The 19,777-nt window shown below is 35.6% G+C and overlaps 1 protein-coding gene across 2 annotated transcripts in view; it reads left to right on the plus strand.

Moving 5' to 3' along the window:
- Window positions 1–19,777, plus strand: part of RMDN2 (regulator of microtubule dynamics 2) — a 68,760-nt gene that overhangs the window by 13,037 nt on the left and 35,946 nt on the right. For both annotated transcript variants that reach the window (XM_082851943.1, XM_082851942.1), the window contains exons 3-4: window positions 16,310–16,484; window positions 17,500–17,602. In XM_082851943.1, the coding sequence (XP_082708069.1) occupies window positions 16,310–16,484; window positions 17,500–17,602 (278 nt within the window). The remainder of the gene's footprint in view (window positions 1–16,309; window positions 16,485–17,499; window positions 17,603–19,777) is intronic.

Here is a 19,777-nt window from a genome sequence, read left to right on the forward strand (position 1 = left end):
GCCAATATATAGAGTGAGTAAAAATACCAGAGAGGAATTAAGTCAGAAATGAAGACAAAGGGGAAATGAAGGAAATAACCCATGAAACAAGGTGTGGCCTGACCCTGTTAGCAGCAGTACAGCTTAGGTATTGAGCTAACATGTTGAGGAAAGAGAACAGTATCACTTGTAGACTCCAGGGAAATTTCATTAACCTCAAGATAGTATTTTGGTAAAAATGGGAACTGACAATATAAAATCTCTAAAACTCCCACTCCAAGTAAGATAGTTCTAGATTAGGAAAAAATGTTACATAGCTTAAGCCATATTCTACATTACATTATTACATTACATTACACTATTCCTGGTCAGTGCTTCTATTACTATAACACTTATATATATATATAATAGCCAGTGGGTTATTAAGAAAGACAGGTAGAACAAGCTTGCAAAATCATTCATTTCTAAAATAAATATTTATTGATCACTGACTATGAGCTACACTCTTGTAGGTGGTGCAGTGGCAACAAACAAGTCCTTGCACCCGTCGAACTTACATTCTCTTGGCTTTTGCCTCCAATTTGGAGACATTTGTCTATAGAAGCCTCACCTAGTGATCTTGCTTCTTGCACTTTGTTCACAACTTGAAGCGCACTATGTTCATTCCTCCTACTAGTGAGTCCACAGGTGAATCTGGGTGCCCCTGATTCTTGGGACCAACGATAAAACTTAGATCTTTAAGTGTCCTCTCCAATGCCCAGGACCAATAGATACAATGCATTAAATATTACAGTAATTCTATGTGTCATATAAGGGAAAGAAAAAGATCCCAGTTCTGTGCACAGATATTACAGAAGAAAATGAAAGTCAACTCCATCAAAAATTTGTTCCAGATCCTGTTCTAAATGTTTTATATTCATTATCTCCTTTAATCCATACAATAACTCTCTAAGGAAGATGATACTGTTATCCTCATTCTAGAGATAAGTCTGGGAAAGATTAGATAATTCCTTGGTAAAGGGCAGAGTCTATACACGGTGCTACACTGCCTCTTTTCTTCCTCATCCCCAGTTAAGAAAGTGCAAGGTGTCAGAGTGCTCTAAAAACATTATCCTAGGAGATAAAGGGAGGGGGGATAAGGCCAATATGTGTGTGAAGTGCCGGCAGAACTCAGACTTTACCTCCCAAGGTGCCTGGCTACCGAAGTACCATAACAGTCACCTCAGTTCCATTTGAGTGCCCTTGAAGACCTAACCTAGCCTAAGGAGGAGTGTGTGGGGTCAGACATACTGTATGTTACTGATTATAAGATGAACCTTCTTTCACATTTTAACATCTCCTAAGTCAAGATGTATCTTACCACCAATTAATCATATCACTGTGTCATAGTTTAATTGGCAACATTTTTTCCTTTCTTGCAGTTGATGGTGGTTTTGATTCTGTGAAATACGGGGTAGATACCTTTGTGGGTGTAAGGACCAGAAGCTGAAAGAGTTCCTGCCTTATCACCCTAGTTTTCTCAGGGAAGGACCATAGGTCATCTTCTAGAATGGAAGGGAAAGTGCACTGAGGCATGTGAGGAAGGAGATTGAGATTTTTTTTTTGCGATACGCGGGCATCTCACTGCTGTGGCCTCTCCCGCCACGGAGCGCAGGCTCAGCGGCCACGGCCCACGGGACCAGCCGCTCCGCGGCATGTGCGATCTTCCCGGACCAGGGCACGAACCCGCATCCCCTGCATCAGCAGGCAGACCGCCAACAACTGCGCCACCAGGGAAGCCCGGAGATTGAGATTCTTGACTCACCTCTTCCCCATACCACCATCCTCTCCCATCCTCTGTCAATTTCCAAGTCTTAGGGCTTTGGCCTTCTTAAGAGCCTGCACTGATGTGTTCACTGTGATGTCTGCAGTGCTTAGCACAGTGCCTCACACATCATAGATGATCGTTACCTATTTATATTAATAAATGAATGAACACATGACCAAAGAAAGTACTGAAGAGACATTGTGGGGAGTGGAAGAGGACATTAACTAGGAACATGGGTAAGGATTACCCTGCAGACTGTTGCTCCAACTGAGGTTCAAGACTGTGTACCAGTTTGCACTGTAGTGTGCATCTTTTCACTAGTTCTTGGCCTTTCATATATAGAAGTGGAGGAGTCAGAGGGCTTAATTGATTCAAATTAGGAGATTTGCAGGGTGAGTGTGATAGAGAGGCAAAAGGCTAAGGATGTCTAGAGTATAGATAAGGAAATAAGTCTTCTAATGTTGCTGGAACACATCTGTGTTTATTTCTTGACCTAAAATGTGTACTTTTTTTTGCTTCTATTGTTTTAAAAACTACTTCCTGTTTGTTATTAGATCAGTTCAAACCCTTGACTATGTACTGTTTCTTTACTAGACTGTATTTAGTAACTACTGTCTAGTGAGTTAATTTTATTAACCTTTCTTTCAAAAGAAACTAATAGTGGATAAGGAAATTATAGAAATAACCTATGAAATTATTTGGTGATCTTCAAGCCATATTTTTTTCTACCTTTCAAATCACATAGATAATCATGCTATCTGAGTAACTACAAACAGTGAACCTATGTAGTTAGAGTTTAATATTGTAATGAAAGAAAATAATTAACCTGGTGGTAATTTAGTGATGAACATTATTGTTATTTTGCATAATTAGGTATATTTGGTAAATATACAAATAACTATCATTCATATCATGTAATAGATTGAATAATCGACATTCACTACACTCAGATCAGCTAAACATGTAACTGTACTTTATAACTGAATTCAGAGTAGCTCACTATCGCTGATGTGGGAAAATCTGGCTGATGTGGGAAAATCTGAATGTGCCAATTCAAGTTAACTCTGTCAATTCTAGTTTAGAGCTAGTTATTTTGTGTTAAAGATTAAGTCACATTCAGGGTTTCCCCTTCTTCCTCCCTCTTACTTCTCCTCAAGTGTAAGCTAGGTCCCTAAAGGGTCTTAGCATCTAGACACCAAGAAAGGAGGGACATGCAGTCCTGATAGCATTCACTGTCCTTGTCCTTATTGGACTCCAGCTCAGGTAGGAAGCTGCTGGGAGGTTCCTTTTAACTGTCACTTTAGGGTTTGTTTATTACCAAGATGATCTAGATCAGAGCTACTCAAAGTGTGGTCTGTGGGCCAGCGGCATCCATATCCCACCTCGTCTGGGAGCTTGATGGAAATTGGCATTCTCAAGACCAGCCCCGGACCTAGTGAATCCGAATCTCTGGGATTCTGCATTGTGCCCAGGAATCTGTATTTTTAAATGCTCTCCTGATGACTCTGATGTACCCTAAAGTTTGACAAGCTTTGTTCTAGAAGATTTTCTAACTTTCAGCTGAGATATCATGACAGGATTATAATTTTAATTACTAGCAATTATAGTTATAGATAAATAAGATGTCCCTGAGGCATAGTGAGGAATATAATGATGAGGTATTAGTCTTGATGGGAATAGAGCAGCTGAGGTAAAAAAGGAAGAGGTTTAGGTAACCATAGGACATGATGAATGCAGAAGGTACCTGGGAACATGGAATTGATAGAAAAAAGAGAATTGGGAAGGGATTGAAGGAGAAGCGTGTTTTAAATGCTTACTGTTATGACAGTTTACTAACTTCTTTTGGGCTGTGTCTAATTAAGGTTCTCTTAAAAATAAGCAATGAGGGGGTGATTTTAGGATTAGAGATTTAGATAAGTACTCTATCCAGAAAAATATTACAAAACCTTTAAATATTACTCATGCTAGTATGCAATTTCTTTTCCCTTCAAACGTCTGTGCAGATCTGGACCTTCTTCCCCACCCCTCAGACATGCACACCTAAACACTTTTTTTAAATTGATAATTGTAGATTTATTCAGTGGGGTGAGGAGGGGAGTGATCTGACCTCGTTCATTACCTCCTTTGGGCAGAAGTATTTGTCAGCATTGAGATATTGTCATAACTTCATCATTTCCTTTGGGGTAGCTCAGTGGGCAAGTGCTCCTTTTAGAGGCCTTTAGTGGGAACGTTAAACAACAAACTGGTCTACTTTTGGAAAGAGAAGTTTTTAATAGAAACTTTATAAGCATTATATAATCCATTGTTTCAGTTGCAAAAGATGTCCTTTTGGAAAAGGTACTCACAGATCTTAATGTGACTTAGGAACAATAGACAATAATCTCACAAGAAAGGGAAGCAAATAATAGATTGCTATAATGAGAGACAGTCCTCCTTGGGCTTCCTATTCACTTACACATCTTGCTAGGTATGCCAAGAATCAAGACTGTAAGGCCCTGACCACCCTTTTTTTCCCCTAATTTTAAAAAAAACCGAGGCTTTACTTTTTTAGAGCAGTTTTAAGTTCACAGCAAAATTTAGGGGTTGGTACAGAGATTTCCCATACAATCCCTACCCTCACACATGTATAGCCTCCCCCATTATCAACAGCTCCAGCCAGAGTGGTACATGTGTTACAGCTGATGAACATCCATTGATACATACATCATAATCACCCAAAGTCCATTGTTTACATTATGGTTCACTCTCGGTGTTGTACATTCTGTGGGTCTGGACAAATGTATAATGACATGTATCCACTATTACAGTATAATATAGAGTATTTTCGCTGCCCTAAAAATCCTCTGTGCTCTGCCTATTCATCCCTCTCTTCCCCCAAACCCCTGGCAACCTCTGATCTTTATACTGTCTCCACTGTTTTGCCTTTTCTAGAATGTCATACAGTTGGAATCATATAGTATGTAGCCTGTATTGGCTTCTTTTACTTAGTAATGTGCATTTAAGTTTCCTCCGTATCTCTTCATGGCTTAATAGCGCATTTCATTTTAGTGCTGAATAATATTCCATTGTCTGGATGTACGACAATTTATTTATCCATTCACCTACTAAAGGACACCTTGGTTGCTTCCAAGTTATGGCAATGATGAAGACAGCTGCTGTAACCATCCATGTACAGGTTTTTGAGTGGACATGAGTTTTCATCTCATTTAGGGAAATACCAGAGCACTTGATTGCTGGATTGTATGGTTAAGAGTATGTTTAGTTATGTAAAAATCCTCCAAACTGTCTTCCAAAGTGGCTGTACCATTTTGCATTCCCACAAGCAATGAACGAGAGTTCCTGTTGCTCCACATCCTCCCCAGTGTTTGGTGTTGTCGGTATTCTGGATTTTGACCATTCTAATAGGTGTGTAGTGGTATCTCGTTGTTTTAGTTTACATTTCTCTAATGACATATGATGTGAAGGATCTTTTCATATGCTTATTTTCCATCTGCATATCTTCTTTGGTGAGGTATCTGTTAAGGTCTTTGGCTCATTTTTAAATGAGATTGTTCATTTTCTTATGGTTGAGTTTTAAGAGTTCTTTGTATATTTTGGATAACCGTCCTTTTTCAGATGTGTATTTTGCAAATACTTTCAGTCTGTAGCTTCTCATTTTCTTGACATTATCTTTCACAGAGCAGAAGCTTATCAATTATTTCTTTCATGGATCATGCCTTTGGTATTGTATTTAAAAAGTCATTGCCATACCCAAATTTATCTAGATTTTCTCCTATGTTATCTTCTAGGAGCTTCATAGTTTTACATGTTATATTTAGGTCTGTGACCCAATTTGAGTTAATTTTTGTGAAGGGGGTAAAGTCTGTGTAGCCACTCTTTATCCAGGCCATTTCTCTGGTTTGTGGTGAGAAGCCTTGAGGAATGAGGTAATGTTCCCCTTCTGGACCAACAGCAGATTTGGTTACTGCTTGCTATAAAAGCGGGGGATTCCCTAAGCTCAGTGTTGCTTTCTTTGAAATGCAGCTCACTGCGAATGTAAGAGTGTCTGGGCCCTATGCATTGCCCTTGTGGGTCCTGAGGTCAAGGAGAACCAACATAAAAAAGCTGGTGATCACATTGCTTAATTTGCTGTGAGTAATAAAGTCCTCGGTCTCTTACACAAAAATCGTGTGTCTTCTGCCAGCAACCATGAAACAGGAACAGATTAATTCATTAGCTTGTTTGTTGGGTAAAATCAAATTACAAACTGACGATTGTACGGTGAGAATTAGAGAGCTTTTAGCCTCTGAAGGGGGATTTGTTCAAGGGTTTCCCAAAGAAGGTTGTTAGAAAGGGAACAAAAACAGGGGGTTGTAGTAGGGTGTATAGGATATTGAGAAGTTAAAATATATATATTTGAGGGTATGTTTTATGTCATAGGTGGCTATACACATATACCTCTTATATAGACAGTTCTCCAAGTTGTTTTTTGGAAAAGGAGAAGGCAATATTCCTTTTCTAATAGCTCTGTTAATCTTGTCTTAAAATGGGTTTAAGTTGTTTCAAGGGGTTATAAACAGTGGCACAGCAGATCTCCATAATCTGTGCAAGTGGCCCATGTAATCAGATGGCACGCTTTACTGCCAAGGTAAATTTAGCTTGTTTCATTTGGGGGGCAGTGACATTTGCTATTTAGGCTTTCTTTCTTTCTTTTTTTCTTTTTTTTCTTTTTAATATATCTTCAGACCAAAGTCTGTAACCGTAACTTTTCCATATCACGGGAGGATGTAAAACCCTGGGGTAAAAAGTGTTCAGGTGAAAGAAGAATGAGTTAGTAGGCTAGGGGTGTGGAGGGCAGCTAGTTAGAGAGTTCCAAGTAAAGGATTGTAGAGAGATCATATATGTCACTGCTTCCATCCTGCTGTTTCCTTGTCCCTTGATTTGTTGGCTGTCTCCTTGAACATAATGAAGTTAGAATACACATTCCACAGTCACATGAATTGCAGCTTTTCAGAGAGATGAGCCACAGAACAATTTTATTCTAAACTGATGTCCTTAGATTCTAGAATCTGCTCTCATCATATTCTGTGTTATTGCCATGTTAGTTCTACATGCAGCTTAAGCATTCAGCTTCTAACCTGTTCCACCTACACAGGGCGTTTTACGGCTTAAAGATGATGGCTTAGAAAGGAAGGGAGAGATTTACTTTGGATTAAATTCAGTATGGGACAATGCTTAAGGTAAGCCTTTAAAAATAAAAAAACACTTCTCCATATGTTTCATGTGCTAAAGAACATTGAAATACTCATAAACCAAGCTTTAATGTTTCCTTTAGTTTCCCACAATAACTGAATATCTGGGTATTTATCTGGAATATTCTCTCCAGAGAGGTTCTGCTTTATCCATGGTTAATATTTTAAAACGTGTTAGCCAGCAGGGTATAAATTTATTGTACTTATTAACCCCTTTAAATATAGTAGTTTAATAGTCTCAAACAGATATTATAACTTAATTATTTTCAAAACAGGGAAATTCTACCTTTACCTTCAGGGAATCCTTTTGTTTTGGTGCCCTCTCAGATGTTTTCCCTTACTTTTCTTTGTGTCTGCTTCCCTGAGTCTTTCAATTTATCTTCCCAAGGTTTACTATAGTGGGCAGGTACTGTGTAGGTAGTTAGAAATAATCTTTTAGACTTAGGCATTCTTTTGGATACATCTATGTGGCTACCAACTTCAGCTGTCTTAATTTCTTACGTTGTTTCCATATTGAGAAGGTGGCCATTATTCTTCAGGAGGCTTGGCAGGTTTCCACCTGTACTCCCTATTTTTTTTCCTCATTTGACACTTTTCTCACTCTAGCTGCTGCAAAGAGGACCAGAGCTTCCAACCAAAATGTCCTGCAGATCAAGTTTCTTCAGACCCCCTGCACCCTGGAGACTCTTCTATTATTCAACCACCAGAATCTCTTTGATTTTAAAACAGCTCATCCTCCTTTCATGCATAGAGGCAGTTCACCTAGAGGAAGTAAAATTGCCTCTTCTTCATCAAATACATCTTCTTACTCATCTTTCTTTGGAAGAAGACATTCTTTATCTGCTAAATTTCAGAAAAGCAGTGCTTCCCTTCATTCTGGACAAAGTAGAGCTAACTTTGATTCTGAAGAAAAAAGAAGCTTTAGTGATTTAAAATCGCCCTCAGAACATTTTCGCTTTAGATCCAGAAGTCTTTTCTCTGCCCCAAAACTAAATATAATTTCCTGTTATGAGAGTGCTAGTAATTTTTCTGATCCTCAATCAAGAAGTCAATGCATATTTAATCCAAATGAAATTGAAATCATTTCTAAAAACTTGAGTATTACTGATGCTGGAAAATATATAAGCTCTTATTCTCCTGAATATAACACTAAATATTTTATGAATTCTGAAACAAATGCTAATTCCTCAGCCTGTCGGAACACTGTTGCTAACATCTATCAAAGCACAGCGACCATGCTTACTCTTCCAACTATTACTTCCTAGTCCTCTCAACAACATGGAGTTGCCAGTGATATTCAGGAAAGAGAGCAGTTAAGGAACAATTCCTTTCATCCTGTTTTTCAAAGTCGCAGTAGAAATAATTCTCCAGCTATGTTGCAACATCATGCCTCTCAAAGTGTAACTTTCCCTATTCTCCATAATGTTGGATTTACTTCGTTTTATAAAAATGCTAGAAGCTTTACCCCACCTCAAAATGGAGTTACCTCAGATCCCTTTGAAGATGAAAACAATGCTATCTCGTCTAAAGATGAAGACAAATCTTCACCTAATGAAATTCCTAAAATAAGGTCACCTCAGACTTTACCCTCTCTTAGAAGGGCAGCTCAGATCAGAAGCTTTCCCACCAGGCATACTATATAGTCTGTAGAAATCACTGCTCAGTTTTCATAGAGGTCTCCTCCCTTACTAAACTTCACTGCATATTCTGAAAAAGAGCTCTACATTGCAGTCTAAATTTAACTTTAATTTCCGTAGTTTTTGAAAGATAGTTTATTAACATAATTGGAGTATGGAAATCAAAGATTATTCATCTGTTTCAGGCTTTTAACAGATTTACTGCTTATAGATTGACTAGTCCCAAATTTCTGAGTGACTATTGTAATACTTTTGTGGTCTGAAAATAACATCAAGCTTTAGATCTTCTAAATGTATTACAGCCTTTGAGAGTTTAACATCTTCTTTTATTCTACTCTAATCATTAAAATAGTATTCCTCTATAATCTATAGAGCTATATTCATCAGTTCACAAATTCCCATTTATATCAGCCTTGCTAGCTATAGCTCATGCCAGACATCCCACTGATAGACAATGTTTTTACTAGCACAAGGATCAAATCATAAGTAAAAACGTATTGTAGTGGAAATAGGCAGAATATGTTGAAACCAGATATTTTAATTAGTTTTAATACACGTTAGTTTATATATATGTCTGAGAATTCAGAAAACTCTGAAATCAGAGTTTGTCTTTTTATTTTTAAAAGTGAAAATTTTCAGATTTTTTCCCGAAATTTTTATAAAATTTTTATTTTAAAAAGTGTCTCCAAAATTTTATTTTTGATGTGAAAATTTAAATTTTTTCCATTATATTAAGCAAAGTTTATAAATATATTTATCACAATAACAAATGGAAAATGCATATAAGCAATTAAAAATACTTAGAATATAATTGGTTTTTGTAGAGGAAAGAAATTTGTATTATTTTCAATTATTTGTCATAATAAAATGCCCGCTAAATTTATATCATTGTACTAAGATATTTTTACTTCTGTGTTTTCCTCCTCCTTTTCGCATGTATCATAATTTTTTTCCTATTTTAATTTTTTAGTTGTGGTGAAATACGCATAACAAAATTTATCATCTTAACCATTTTTAAGTTCACTGGCATTAAGTATATTCATATTGTTGTACAACCATCATGATCATCTATCTTTAGAACTCTTTTCATGTTGTAAAGGTGAAATTCTACACCCACTAAGCAATAACTCCCCAATCTTCTCTTCCCCTAGCCTCTGACAACTGCTATTCTACTTTCTGTCTCTGTAAATTTGATTCCTCTAGGTACCCTATATAAGTGGAATTATATAGTATTTGTCTTTTTGTGACTGGCTTATTTATTTCACTTAGCATAGTGTTCTCAAGGTTCATCCATATAGTAGCATATGTTAGAATTTCCTTCTTTTTTAAGGACGAATAGTATTCTATTGTATGTATGTATATACCACATTTTTCTTAGTCATTCATCTGTTGATGGACACTTTGGTTGCTTCTACCTTTTGGCTATTGTGAATAATGCTGCTATGAACGTGAGTGTATAAATATCTCTTCCAGACCCTGCTTTCAATTCTTTTGGTTATATACCCAGAATTATATGTTACTTCTATATTTAATTTTTTGAGGAACTGCCATGCTTTTTTCCATAGTAACTGCACCATTTTATATTCCTCTAAGAATGCATAAGGATTCCAATTTCTTCACATCCTTGCCAACACTTGTTTTTTGCTTTTTTGATAATAACCATCTTAATGAGTGTGAGGTGGTATCTCATTGTGGTTTTGATATGCATTTTCTCCCATTGTGTGGGTTGCCTTTCATTGTTGATTGTGTCCTTCGATGCACAGAAGTTTTTAATTTTGATGTTCAGTTTATTTTTTATTTTGTTGCCTGTGCTTTTGGTGTCATATCCAAGAAATCATTGCCAAATACAATGCCATGAAGCTTTTCTTCTATGTCTTCTCCTAAGAGTTTTATAGTTTTAGATTTTACACTTAGGTCTTTGATCCATTTTGAGTTAATTTTTGTATATAGTATAAGGTAGGGATCCAAAATCATTCTTTTACATGTGAATATCCAGTTTTCCCAGTACCATTTCTTTAAGAGACTGTTCTTTCCCATTGATTGCTCTTGGCACCCATGTCAAAAGTCATTTGACCGGGTATGTGAGGGTTTACTTCTGCACTCTCTGTTCTGTTTCTTTCATGTATATGTCTGACTTTATGCCATTACACACCATTTTGATTACTGTAACTTTGTAATAAGTTTTAAGATCAGGAAGTGTAAGACCTCTAACTTTGTTTTTTCAAGATGTTTGGTGGAATTCACCAGTGAAGCCAGGTGACCCTAGGCTTTTCCTTGCTGGGAGGTTTTTGATAACTGACTCAGTCTCTTTGCTGGTTATAGATCTCTTCAGATTTTCTATTTCTCCCTGATGCAGTATTGGTATGTTGTATGTTTCTAGGAATTTGTCCATTTCAACTAGATTATCCAGTTGTTGGCATACTATCCTTCACTGTAGTCTCTTATAATCCTTTTTATTTTTGTAAAGTTGGTAGTGATATACCCTGTTTCATTTCTGATTTTAATTATTTGATTCTCCTCTCCTCTTTTCTTAGTCAAGCTAGCTTAAGGTTTGTCAATTTTGTTAATCTTTGAAGAACCAGTGCTTGGTTTCATTGATTTTATGTTTTTTTACCCTCTATTATGTTTATTTCTGATCTAATCTTTATTATTTCTTTCCTGCTAGCTTTGGGTTTAGTGTGCTCTTTTTCTAGTTCCTTAAGGTGTAAATTTAGGTTGTTGATCTGAGACCTTTCTTTTTAATGTAAGCATTTTACAGCTACAAGTTTCCCCCTTAGCACTGCTTTCACTACACCTTATACACTTTGATATGTTGTGTTTTCATTTTCTTTTGACACAAGATATTTGCTAATTTCCCTTGTGATTTCTTCTTTGACCCATTGGTTGTTTAATAGTGTGTTGTTTAATTTCCACACATTTGTGGATTTTCCAGTTTTCCTTCTACTGTTGATTTTTAGTTTCATCTCATTACAGTCAGAAGAGATACTTAGTATGATTTTCATCTTTTAAAATTTATTAAGACTTGTTTTTCTTTTAATATTGTGCTAACAGGACCTGCAGTACCGTGCTAAGTAGAAGCAGCAATATTGGACATCCTTCTCTATTTCTGATTTTAAGGAGAATGCTTATAATGTTTCATCATTACATATGAACTGTATCGTAGTTTTTGGTTTATATTCTATTATAAGAAGTTCTATTCCTTGTTTATGCATTTGGTATTTCTTTTGTGCTGAAATGGTGTTGAATTTACTGAAAAAAATTTTTTTGGTAACCACTAAAATGATCGTACAGTTTTTCTCTTTTTATCTGTTATGCTAGAGAAATTTTCTAATGTTAACTGTGCTTGTAATTAGTGAGATAAACTCAGTTTGGTTACAATGTATTCTCTCATGTGTGTTGAAGTTTTTTGGTTGATATTTTGGAGGATTTTTGCATCTATGTTTATATGTGAAATTGGCCTATAATTTTCATTTCCTTTTATACTATATTTGTTTGGTTTTGGTATTAGTTTTACTAGCTTCATAAAATGAGGTGAGAAATGGTTCCTCTTTTTCAATTCCTTAGAAGAATTTGAGTAATTCTTTGCATATATTGATAGAACTCACTATATAGCTATCTGTGTCCCCCGCCCTTCTGTCTATCTGTCTCTCTCTCTGTCTCTTTCTGATTTAATTTATTTAATGGCTATAGGAATATTCCATTTTTTTCTTATAAAAATAACATCTTTTTTGAGATATTAATCATATACCATAAAATCACCCTTCTAAATTGTACAATGTAGTGGGTCTTAGTTTAAATAATATTGTCTGATATTAAACCAGTTACTTTCTTTTAGTTATTATTTTCTTACTATATCTCAGGTGCATAGAATTGGACTAAAAATTGTCTTTAGCTCATGCAAACACTGATTACTGGTGCATGCATGTGCCACTTTTACTCATTTATTTAGTTTGTTATTATAAATAATGTAATAAGCATCTATGAAACCATTTGGCTCCGTGCCTCCCCTCATCTGAGGGTAACTATCATCCTGAGTCTATACTCTATATTGTTCATTCCTTGCTGTCCTTTTTATATAATTTTATTGCATATGTGTATATTCCTTAAAAATAACGTTGAATTTTGATTGTTTTATGAAAAGGGGATCATGTTGGATATAATTTTAAGAGTTTATTTTTCCACTTAATATAAGTTTGTTAAGAGTCTTCCCTATTTTGCACATCACTGTATTTCTTTCATTTTGACTGTTGGGTAATATTCATCCACTCTCTTGACTGGGCATTTCAGTTGTTTCCTGGGGTTTGCTATTGTGAAAGTACTGTTGTCTATATTCTTACACCTACCTCCTTTTGTACATGTGCCAGAGACTTGGTTACTGAGTCCTCAGATATGTGAAAGTTCAATATTAATAGATGATGCCAAAGCGCTTTCCCAGCTGGTTTCACCAGTTTACATTCACATCAGATCCGTGGATTGACTTCCTCTCCAACATATAGTATTGTCAGATTTTTAAATTTTGTAAATGAAACAGGTCTCAATAATATCTCTCTGTGGTCCTGATTTGTATTTCTCTGATCGCTAGTGAATGTTGAACATCTTTTCTTACGTTTATTGGCTATATGTATTTTTTCATTTGGGAAAACCTCTTTTGAGCTTATTTCTGTTGCATTTATTGTGTTTTTTTCATTGAATTTTAGAAAATATTTATGTATTCTTGATATTAATGTTCTCCAGTTGTACGTGTTACAAAATATCTATTCCTGGTTTTTAATTTGTGTTTTTGCATTTTTGAAAATATCTTTTGATTAGCAACAGTTTTTCATTTTAATATAGTCAAATTGGTTAATCATTCATAATTAATAATCATTTATAGCTAATGCTTTTGTATTTTGGTTAAGAAAATTTCTTGCCCCAAAGACTAAAAGTTATTCACCTATATTTTCCATTTAGAGTTTAAAAAATTATTTTTAACACTTAATTCCTTATACCATCCTTATACCTTAGAGTTACTTTTAATATTATAAGACAGAGATTCAATTTCAACTTTTTCCATAGAGATAACCATTTTTTTCCAGCTCAGTCTGTTAACTTCTCACTAATCTGACATGTCACATCTGTCATATACCACACTTTCATTTGCGTATGAGGCTGTTTCTTGGCTCTCTTCTGTTCTGTCAGTCACTCATCTATCCTTGTACCAATAGCCCACTGTCTTTAATTATTATAGCTGCGTGATAGGTCCTAATATTTGGTGAGGTAAGTCTTCTCTCCCTGCTCTCTTTCTTAACAGTGCTTTGACTATTCTCGGCTCTTTACCTTTTCATGTAACTTTTAGAATCATCTTATTAAATTCTATGAAATTTCTGGTGAGGTTTATAAAATTGGAATTACATTGAATTAATCTGGAGAGAATTTACTTATTTATAATATCAGTTGTTTCTAGCCATGAACATGATATATTTTTCCATGAATTTAGGTTCTTTTATAAACAGCTTTTAATATATCTTTTATGATATTCTCCATAGAATTTTTACATATGTTTTATTAGATTTATTCCTGGGTGTCTGATATTCTCTGAGATCATTGTAAGTAAAGTATTTTATATAATTTTGTTTTTTAGGCTTTTTGCTGCTAATATATTAAAAATGAAACTCACTTTCATATTTTAATCTTATATGCAGCCGACCTGCTAAACTCTATTAGTCTCATAATTTGCAGGGTTTTTTAATATGTTCTATGTAAATAATCGTATCATCTGCAATAATATGAAGGTTATGTTTGAACAAGGGTGTGAAACAGGTGAGGAAGTAAATTATGTGGATATCCAGTGGAGAACATAGTAGGCAGAAGGACAGCAAATACAGATGTTAAAGTAGGAACATGGCTGATGTGTTCAAGGAATGTCAAGGAAGCCAGAGTTCCTGGAGTGCTGAGCAAGCAGGAGAGTGGTAGGAGATGAGGTCAGAGGTATTGGACTAGATTATGTAGGGTCTTGTAGACAACTCTAAGGACTTAGGTTTTTACTCTGATTTGGTCATCCACTGGAAGGTTTTGAGCAAAGGGTGACATGATCTGAGTCAGCTTTTTAAAGGACCATTCTGGCTCCTATGTTGAGAATAAACTACAGTGGTCAAGGACTAAAGCAGGGAGACATGATAGGAGGCCATTGCAATAATCCAGGTAACGTGATGGTGGTCTAGACCAGGGGAGTAGTGGGTAAAGGTGGTGAGAGGTGGCTGGGTTCTGGATATATTTTGAAGATAGAACTAACAGGAATTTCTGAAGGTTGCTTAGGAGAGACAAAGAAGTCAAGGATGATTCTAAGTTTTTTGGTTTGAGCAATTAGAAGAATGAAGTTGCCACTGATAATGTTGTTGAAGAAGTTGAGCATCATTTCACATAGTGTCTTCTTTGTAAGGACTTTGAAGGAAATTTGAGTCTTATTATTGGAAAAAAGTACATTTCTCTCAAGAACTTGCTTCATTTCTATCTTTGTTAGTATCTGTTGGGAACTGTGACTGCTTTAGCTGCTGGAAGATGTAGAACCACATTTGTGTTGTGCCTTTGTAGCAAGGGTATAGATATCTAAAGTATATGTACTTTTTTATTGACCTCATTCACATTTGGCCTTGTTTTCATCTTTTCCTGCCACTTCTGATTTGTTCTCTTATATGTTATATATCCTTATATACCTCCTTAAAATCTTTTTAGAACAGAACAGTGTGTAAATAAATGAAAACAAATTGTTTGCATTGTATGCTACCAAAAAGGAAATGTGGGATGTAGCATGAATTTTTAAAGACTAATCTAAGAGTTAGAACATTGTCTTGAACTACAAATTAACATATGTGTGTGTGCATACGTATATATAAAAATACATACATATGTGTGTATAGATGTATATTATATATATATTTAATATATATACCTGAGTGCCTGCTGAGTTCCTACAACTCTGTATCATTCATTCAGCAATATTCAGTGCGTGTCCACTATGTGTCAGGTGCTGTTCTAGGCACTTGATGACATCAATTAATAAAACAAAGAATCCTATTGACAGGGAGCATGCATTCTAGTGGGGGAGATACTGACAAAAATAGCACGTGTAGTAGGTTAGTAAAGTATATTAGAAGATAGTATGTACTACAGAAAAATACATCAAGCATGATAAGGGAGACTGGAAGTGAAGGAAATATACAGGGAGGTTGGAGTGTGGTGGTCGCAGCATTAAATTGAGTGGTCTGGATGGGTCACATTGAGAAGATGACATTGACAGAGACTTGAAGGAGGTGAGGGTGTGAGTTACGTCCCCTTCTGAAGGAAGAGCCATTCCATCAGCAGGAACAGCAAGAAAAGGTCTTGAGGTAAGAGTGTCCCTGGCTTGTTTAAGGAACAGCTGGGCAGCCAGCGTACAATTGACTGAGTGAGAAACGTGGTGGGAAACAAGGTCAGAGAGGTGACTGAGCTGGGAGAGACAAATCTCATCTAGCCTCATAGACTGTTATTAGGACTTGAGCTTTTTCTGAGTGAAAAGGGGCACCATTACAGGGTTTCAAGCCTAAGAGTGAAATGATTTGACTTACATTTTAAAAGGATCACTCTATCCATTATAGTATAACTTTACAGAGAGTTGATGATTATTTCTGCAATTTTAGGTATATTACAGCTAATACTGATACCGAAGAACAGAGTTTTCCACTCCCTAAGGCGTTTAACACTCATGTAGAGGAATTAAATTTAGATGCCCTTATTCAGAGGGCTGATAATTTACGTATGAATGAGTCCAGGAAAATGGAGAGTTTTGAACTACTTTGTGACCACAAAGAAAAGGTAAGAAATATGTGATAATAACATGCTTGTATAGTTTTAATTTTTTATTTAATCTACTGTCCCATTCATGTTATGACCATAACAATTGTGTCACAGTTTACACAAGCTAAATGATTGATGTAAATTTTTTTATAATATCACTACAATTTTTTAAAAGTAAATATAAGAGTTTATTAGGCTCTAAGTTCATAAAAATGAAAACCAGAGATATGATTATACAGACTGACATTGATTTTGTCAATCTGATATATTTCGCAAATATTTGGTAACAGATAAAGAATAAGACATACTGCTTCTCTGGAGGGAGGAAAAGCTACATTTTAAGCTCGCTATCTTACAATTACTAATATAACAGCCATTAGTATTTCACTGTGTCCTACCAGTAATCGTTTTCCAGTGTTTAATGCTGGGCTGAATTGGGAAAGCTCATCCTTCCCACCACCACCAAAGGAAAGAAAAAACGGTGGGTTTTGCAATATCACAAAGATCAATAAATCTTTTTCTTTCCCATGAGAGATTTAAGTCTAACCTTTGAGGATTTAGCAACTCTAAATGCATTACCTAAAAGTTTTTAAATCTCCAGGATTGTATTTAGGTAATTTAGGTAAAAAATGTGACTCCTCTTTTGAATGTATGTAATCTCTGATAACTTACAGATATTATCTGAAATGCCCATTGAAGCATCATATTAATAATAGATAACTCAGAAAGGAAAACAAGGAGAGGATACTGCAACCCAGAGAGAATTTATAAATTCTGACACCTATCAAGTTTCTCGTCTTTGTAGGTGTGGAGATGGTGTCTGCATAATATTCATTGGTTTTAAGATCCAAATGTAATATTACATTACATCACATTTTGTAGCCATGAATATTTGAACTTAAAGTGTGATATGCATATGAATAGATACAGTCATTTCTAAGTACCAGTTTACCTAATTTTTTAAAATTTGCAGTGGAAAACAAAGTCTGGTCACATTTCTGAGTTTATCTAATGTGCAGTTCTGTCTGTTCAGTTTAGGGATGAAATAGAGTTTATTTGGCGGTTTGCTCGTGCTTATGGAGACATGTATGAGCTATCTACAAATGCACAAGAAAAGAAGCATTATGCTAATATTGGTAAGTATTTTGTAAATATTAATTATCCTCAAGTAGTAATCATTATCTATAGTAAACCACTAATGAATTTTAATTAAAGCTAAATTATCTTAGCTAAAACAAGTATGTTTAATCTATTTCAACATATCCTAGTACTTATATAGTCTAAGAACAGAAAGGTTTGTTTTTTGGGGTTTTTTTTGGTGGTACCCGGGCCTCTCACTGTTGTGGCCTCTCCCATTGCGGAGCACAGGCTCCGGATGCGCAGGCTCAGCGGCCATGGCTCATGGGCCTGGCCGCTCCGCGGCATGTGGGATCTTTCCGGACCGGGGCACGAACCCGTGTCGCCTGCATAGGCAGGCGGACTCTCAACCAGTGTGCCACCAGGGAAGCCCCCAGAAAGGTTTTTTTAGAATAAAAGTACATGTTCTTAAAAAATATTTGAGCATACTAGGACAGGCAACTGAAAAACTCAAATTCCAGCTTTTAAAGTTTATAAAATCACAGTAAGATGAGACATTAAGTGGTAATAATATGAGAAGCGATAATAGCAGTAGTCTTTCACCACAATTAAAATAACCCTCCTTACTCCCTGTAACGTAGAACTCCAGGTACCACAAAGAAATAACTACTCATACTTTAATGTTTTTGTCAAAATTTATCTTGATAAAACAAGATTAGCCTTATTTTAAGGCTAATCTTGTTTAAGCCTTGTTATAGCTAATTGTTTCAGCTGAGCAATGAGTCCATAGTTGTTCATTATACTGTCCTCTATTTTCCAAAGTAACAACAACAAAAGAAAAACAGCTAGAATGTGAAATTATATATATATATAAACCTTGGCTCTCACTGAGTATCAAACTCTTTCTTGCAAAAAGCTTCCTAAGTTTCAGGATAGTAATTTGACATCAAAACTTCTTTAGTTTTTGGGGTTTTTTTTATTCCAAAGTCTTCTCTTTTCCAAGCTTTCCTTCTCTGAGATAGCATGAGGAAGAAACAGCAAGAAGATAATGATACTGCCAATCTCCTTCCACTCTAGTTCCCTGTCATTTTTATTTCTAAGAAGGAAATATTTCCAAGTTCCTTGAAATTACATTTCTTCTGCTTGTAGGTTTCTTTGCCAAGTGGCCTCTGTACTTTAATTCTTAGTGGGAGGAGGATGGAAGGAATTCCCCTTCTTGTTCTTTACATATTCATCATCAGCTTTGTGGGGCAGTTTTTCTGTAGCAATCCTTCTTGCAGACCATAAACAAAATGGAATTCTAGGGAAGAGATTTATTAACTTGAAGGTAAATAAAAATTTAGCCAAAGAGAACAAACTAACTTATTTTTATATCTACTGAGAAAGAGTATATCTATGTAAACTGTTCCAACATCCGTCAATATTAAATATATATTAAATAATGTAAAAATATATATTAAATGTATTTTTTTTCTTGAGCACCTCCCTGCCCTGGGCATTAAAGCTCCTCCTATGTTAGAAGGTAGAAATATGATAGCAAAATAGACATGTTCTCAGACTGCAAGGAGCTTATGGCTTTGTGGGGAAGATAGTATTACTAAAATAATCCTACATATAAAGAAACACACTGAAGTAAGTTGTTAGTAAAGAAGAATGTGGCATATTAAGAGAGGGTATAACAGAAAGGTGGATATGATGGCGGGGGTGAACGTTGATGCAGGGAACTCTTTCTTCTGGAAGTAAGTCTCACGTAGTAAAATTACTTGGGATCTGTATTTTTAAATGGAGTGAGAGTTAAACTGAGTTAATGTATGAGATGGTGAAAATGGAGAAAGAAGTAGGCTGGAGGAAATCCAAATTCTCATACCCAAGTACAAGAAAGGAGCATGGATTGAGACAGGATACATTCAAAAAAGAGAAAAGTTTATAGTGTCAAAGAAAAAACAGTGACCCCTCAGATGTGTTCATGCAGTTATAGAAATAAATTTAACAGAATTCCTATTTTTTTATCCAAGAAATATTTATGAGAAATTTTTATTTATTTATTCAAAATATTTATTCGAAATCACCGTGTCTAGGAACAAAGTTAAAATGAGGGGTGAGGGAAGGAGAAAAGGAGGGACATGAATATGATCAAGACAGTGTTACACTAAGGAACTTACTGACAAGATCAATATGGAGACAGGCAATTGTAATTCAATGCACAGGTAGTAAGTGCCAGGCAAAGGTGATGG

This window comes from Leucopleurus acutus (assembly GCF_964270905.1).
Source record: "Leucopleurus acutus genome assembly, chromosome: 12".
In the NCBI taxonomy this organism is placed as follows: Eukaryota; Metazoa; Chordata; class Mammalia; order Artiodactyla; family Delphinidae; genus Leucopleurus; species Leucopleurus acutus.